The sequence below is a fragment of the Branchiostoma floridae genome, chromosome 8 (assembly GCF_000003815.2).
Source record: "Branchiostoma floridae strain S238N-H82 chromosome 8, Bfl_VNyyK, whole genome shotgun sequence".
Lineage (NCBI taxonomy): Eukaryota > Metazoa > Chordata > Leptocardii > Amphioxiformes > Branchiostomatidae > Branchiostoma > Branchiostoma floridae.
In genome coordinates this window covers 18741740-18747552 of record NC_049986.1, presented here as the reverse complement: position 1 = coordinate 18747552, position 5813 = coordinate 18741740, and the positions used below count along the sequence as shown (strand labels likewise).

General features: G+C 38.5%; 1 protein-coding gene across 1 annotated transcript; it reads left to right on the top strand.

Moving 5' to 3' along the window:
- The first annotated feature begins 567 nt into the window (after positions 1-567).
- LOC118421863 lies at positions 568-5667 on the top strand. The gene is made up of 9 exons (XM_035829366.1): positions 568-760; positions 1490-1550; positions 1949-2047; positions 2342-2461; positions 2891-2932; positions 3223-3350; positions 3662-3762; positions 4641-4782; positions 5572-5667. The coding sequence occupies exons 1-9, from the start codon at positions 695-697 to the stop codon at positions 5665-5667; spliced, it is 855 nt and encodes a 284-aa protein (XP_035685259.1). The 5' UTR covers positions 568-694.
- Positions 5668-5813: the final 146 nt, after the last annotated feature.

Sequence of the window (5813 nt, the reverse complement as noted above, 5' to 3'; positions counted from 1 at the left end):
TCTCAGTCTCTCTCAATGATGGCAAAAGATGTTTACATCACAGAATCTATACATCACTGATGACAACACAATAGATGTGGTAGCCTTAGTACAGTCAAATCTACCAAACTACCATATTTTTTACTTCTTGAAATGCAGGTCCTGGAATAAAACAAGTTGGCTGTAATGCCTTGTTTTGTCGCTTCATTTCTGGTTACAAGATTTATGGTCTGATATATTGAAAATAAGTTTTTTTGCTTTTTTCTAACATTTTGATACTTTTTAGAAACCTTGCATTCAGTCATCAGTGGATGCCATTCTTACAAGAAACTTGTATTGTATATAGCCTTGCATTTAGAAATCGGATGAAGTGCCATGAAGCAATCACGACCGGAATGGTTTTACTATGGAAACCGGACGATAATCAAAGACGTTGTCGAAGATAGTTGAGGAGGACATGTCAATGTCACTTCTTTTAAGACGGAAATGTCTAAGACCAGGTATTTGAAAATTCCGGTCTAAAATTTACGTTGGAACATGCTAATACAACATCTGCTTGGAGAACGTCCCCGTCCTGTCTGTCCTATAGATCGTTGACCTCTAACCCCGGAAGTAAGTGGGGTCAGACAGATGACCCTAAGAAAGGCGCGTCGTGCGAAACAATGTTTGTTCAACAGCAGTTGTTGTAATAAGGGGTCCCGGTTATGGAACCAAAATGGAGTTAGGAAACATCGTGAAGGTTTCTGTGCGTACCCTGGATCTAGACTCGTCACCAATACAGGTAAAGGAATATTCAAACTTATTCAAAGAGCGTTTAGCAAAGTGTTAACGTTGTAAACTTATATCCCTCGTTATACATGTAGACCTAACTCTAATCGTCTTGTATGCTGGAGGCATTGTCGTGACGGTTACAGTCTGCTGGCATAAAAAGGACATCATAAAGGAACTGTTCAACATGTGCTTAATGAATGTATGCACGGCATACTGATATACAATTTAGTATAACGTTACAATGGCACAGAGATGTAAAATTCCTTTCGAGTTGGATAGTGTTACATAAAAGTGCCGGTGGACTTTGCACAAGTCCTGAATATGATTATAGATTTTCACATTTATGTAACAACTTAAATAGTACATGTACTAGTAACGTTACGTGTGCAATAGTTTAAACATTAACAAACTTGCAGAATTAATACAAATGTTACTGTTGATAAATTGTAGTAGATTGATTTAGTTCTTAGGTTCTTGGACGTATTTTCAAAGTAGGAAGGAAAAGTTGGAGTTTGTAATAAAATGTTTGCTGTCGAAATATGGTTGTGGTGTGGCCTGCACACATCATGAAAACATCATGATTTATTCATATTGATACTCTGTCAAACCATGGTGAATGTATATTTGTCTAGATCAATTTGTATTGACATTGAGAATATTATTATTGTATTTTCAGCAGGCAATGTTGTATAGTAAATGTCAATTAAATCACAATCTTTACATAATTTCTTTTCACCAGGTTTCTGTCAAGGAAGAGTCAACAGCTGGAGAGGTTCTACAAAAAGTGTCAAAGGTTTTAGGTAACATATTAATTAAAGCTCATTCTTGCCAAGTCTGCTTCAAAATATAGCATTGATTTTGTCATTGATATGGATTCAAACTGCCTTTATTACCTTCAAGCAAGCCAAAATGTTTCAACTTTCATAGTGTTTGTTGCAGTGCTATGGTATGTGTGGATACTACTAGTACTCCAGAAGTTATGGACAGATGGATGATGATATAATCATCTGATATAATTTAGTATCAATCTATCAAAGAAGCGAACAGTTATGCTATGTTACCCCCAGCAGCTTTCCTTGGTACTGCAGGAAAGGTTCTTGTTTTGGTAACTTGTTCTAGGATATTACAGAAGCTTATCTGTAGCTACTTGTTTATGGTGTTTTTAAGATGTCTACAATTCTATTTGTTTGCTTGTCAGGTATTCATCCAGAAAACCTCCCTCTCTTCTGCCTGTTTGAATGTATCGAGGCACCAATAAACAGACTACGGGATCAGGACATAGTACCTTTTACTACAGGTGAGTCAAGTAAAAATGAACCTGCTTTTGCATATTATCTCTGTGTATGCACATTTTCTTTTTGGTGTCTCTTTTTGTCTGTTTGCTTTAATAATGTTGGCCAATAGTTACTGTGAAATGCTGTATTATCCCAAAAACTCACTGCTTGGAACTATGTCAGGCTATCCTCCTTTATCCCGCTGACAAAAACCTCTGCTTGCATGGGGAAGAGCTGTTTCCATTTCAGTGAAGAGTTTTATGACAGCACTACCGGTAATCCTCAGCTGCCCCCACCCCTTCCCTGTCTCAATCCAGGTTTGACCATACAGAAGTGGTGTTTTGAACCAGTGAAAGAGGAACAGGTGCTGTCTAGGAATGTGGACACAGCTGCCATACAGCTGCTTTTCCTGCAGGCACAGGCAGATGTTAGAGAAGGTGAGACTTATATATAGGGTAATGTTTAACCCTCACTTATTGTGCTATGTCAACTTGACTTGAAGTGCCCTTATAAAAAGTTAGGGTTCAAGTAAAAATAAAAGCCTAGTTCTAAACCATCTAAAACCTCCCATTGCGAAATTTGCACTGGAGGTTAGATATACAGTGCTACTTCCTCAACTGAAATAACACTAAGTCCAAGGCCATAAGTTGTGAGGATGACATCCTCTGAAAATTCCAAATCTAATGCGAGAAAGTAAGATGGACAACAAATAAGATCAATAAATTTAAAAAATGGAGACTATAAATGTTGTAACTAGAATATTATTGAAGCAGCAAAACATGGTATCACTCCCTCTACGCCTTTCCAGAAGTTGATACTAAGGTGGTATCTTAATATTGCTACTACTACAACCCTTTTTCGTGCAGGAAAACTTCATCCCAACCCAGAGCAGAGGTCCAAACTAGAAGGTTGGTGATCATCACAACAATTCTTACAGCTGAAACTAACAGCTATATGGCATAGTATGACATTAGGAAGTTTGCAATTGTGTCAAACAACAGTATTGTATCAGTTTTTCACTAGTCAAACTATGAATAAAGAAAGAAGGAAGTTGTTGTTTGTAAGAAAAATTTGCAATGCCTAAACTTATGGGTTAAGTCATATTTGCATAATAAGGGAACTGCAATTGATCAAGACACAAATTCAAGAAACTGTGACATTTTGATAACTCAAGTTTTACACATTTCTCTCTTTACAGAATACTGTGACCCCAGCTTCCCGCTCCATGGGCGATATGTGCAGTTATGTCAGACATTAGAAGATTACTCTTCTGTCAGGTTCAGAGATGTCATTGTGGAGAGAGATGTCTGTCTGGACAATCTTAAGGTAGGGAACGTTATAATTTTTATATCTGTTTTTGGGTAATTTTGTGTGTGGGGGGGTAAATTTTGAAAAAAAATTGTTTTCAGTTCAACTTTGAACAAGTAGGTACATGTATCTGTTTGTTTACTTGTTAATCTAATTTACTATATGAATGTTGAAATATGGGGAAAACATTCCAACATCTACTGTAGACAAAAAGGAAACTACTCCCCAAGTCAGCATTTACACTTGAGTGGTTACATGTTACCGTAGCCTCCATTGTTTGTAGGGAAGAATTTTCAATGAAGTTAACAATATCATTATGATTTTCCCAGGTCCCAGTGGGTACCATTGTTGAGCTGAATGTGACCTTAAGCGGCCTAAGGCTTGTCATCGGGACTGCGACCTTGTCTATTGTGTGGAGCAGAATCACAAGGTCAAACTCATGAATCATTCACAAACCTTTTAAGGTTACATCTGACGTTTATAAGTCACTCTAGTACCCTGTTTCAACTCCTGTAGTGTTAGAAAGGTCTTTTGTTTGTTTGAAAATTCCCAGGCATTTAATATCATTAGTCAGGACTTACTTTGTAAAATTGATTATTTTAAGACCTCAAACCTTCAACTGAACTTGGAGCTGGGCTAGAAAGTGTTTTAACTCACTGAATGATGAAGTGTTTTAGCTGCTGAAAGTAGTGGTGGATTCTCCTGTCAGATGTCGACGGATGAGTTCACCACTACTTTCAGTAAATGCATTTAAGTTCGTGGGGGTTTATTTTTGCGGTAGCGGGAAAAAGGACTACTATTCGCGGTGGTTTTAAGTTCTTGGTAGCACCATACACTGTAGACTTTTAATGTCATGGAAATATAATAAAAGAACCGCGAATGTTTCTGCATTTACAGTATGGTATTTATATACTATAGACAGCTGGTCTCTCAAATGAGGTCAATGGCCTCAATTTGAGACACCTGTGTGTCTTAGTACAGGTACTTCTTGAGCATGAACTGTTATAGAACATGACATTTTAGGCTTAAGGGCAATAGTATCAAGACATTCACAAAGACGCTTATCAATATAATATTTCGCGCTTGATGAATATACTATATATATAAATATTTCACGGAGGTATGGGATACTGTAAATGCAGAAACTTTTGCGGTTGTTTAATGTTCGCGGTTTTCGTAGTGGTCGCTTCACCGCAAAATTAAAACCACAGCGAAAAGTCCCTTTTCCCACTACTGCAAACTTAAATTCCCGTGAACTTAAATTCACTTACAGTATTTGATTTGTAGTGTTTTGTATAATGGTTTCAGCTGGACCAATGTGAAAGAAGGGATCCACATCCAGTATGAAGTGTACAGTCCTGACACAGGCAGTCGGGACATTCTGGCCCTACAGACCATCCAGGCTCCATATCTGCTTGCTACAACAATGGAAATCATTGCTGCTCTACAGGTAGGTATCAGCAGGGCCTTTTTATTCACTTTCCATGTCCATCCTCCTATGTAGGGACATCCAACAGTGAAACCGTCTCTCTGGATGTAACCCTGCTTTCCCAACCGTTACTCTTAGTTTCTGTGGACGTCCCCCCAAGCCAGCTGTCAGCCAATCAGAGAATAGGCCTTTCAGTTTTCAAAAGGGATTTCACATATACATGTATAAGGGTAAGCTCATTAACATTCATAAGCAGGGCAGTCAGGAACTAAGGGCAATGGTTGAGAAAGCAGGGTACATCCAGACAGGTGGTTTCGCTGTTGGATGTCCCTACATAGGAGGATGTCCATGTCAAGCATTGCAGTCAATAGGTTGTGTGTTCGATCCCCAGACGACCCATGCCAGGGACCTTAGAAATCGTACATTCTTTCCCTGCTTAGTACTCAGCATTTGGGAAAGAGGCAGCTGAACATATGACATCATGTCACTGATAAAAAGTTTTAAAGTTTTTCTGCCTGCATTACCACAGATACTTGATAGGTGTCTCCCTTGCTTTTCAGCTGCCACAGATAGAATATGCATGGCTTGCTTTCACAATGTTTACCAATGCTTCAAAATAAATGTAGAAAAAGTTTTGTTGATATGTTGAAAATTAGTTTCAAATATCAAACTGAATGGAGAGTTTTCAATTCACATTATTTGCAGTTTGTACGGAAATACAAGACATAGCGTTGAGGATAGAAATGATAGAAGCGAGGATAAAAAAAGAGACCCCTTAAGAATATTTTTTTTTCTTTCTATCTCCCCCAGAAGGAACAGTGTGGCCCTGCCTTCCACACATCTCAGGTGCACAGAGAAGAGGAAGGCACCATCACCCACTGGGACAATGTACTCTTCCAGAAATAACTGTCACCCACTGGGACAATGTACTCTTCCAGAAATAAGTATGATACTTAGAAACATCAATGCATGGCTGCTGTCTCCAGGACTTGTCCCTCCAGCCCATTTAATCTCCAAGCAGATCCTACAGTAGCATAAGATAGTATCAGAAG

Excerpts from the sequence above, each read along its gene's own strand:
- LOC118421863 (XM_035829366.1), top strand. The coding sequence starts at position 695 with ATGGAGTTAGGAAACATCGTGAAGGTTTCTGTGCGTACCCTGGATCTA. Across the intron at positions 2,462-2,890 it reads ACAGGCAGATGTTAGAGAAG|GAAAACTTCATCCCAACCCA; the intron begins GTGAGACTTATA and ends TTTTTCGTGCAG. Across the intron at positions 3,763-4,640 it reads GTGTGGAGCAGAATCACAAG|CTGGACCAATGTGAAAGAAG; the intron begins GTCAAACTCATG and ends TAATGGTTTCAG.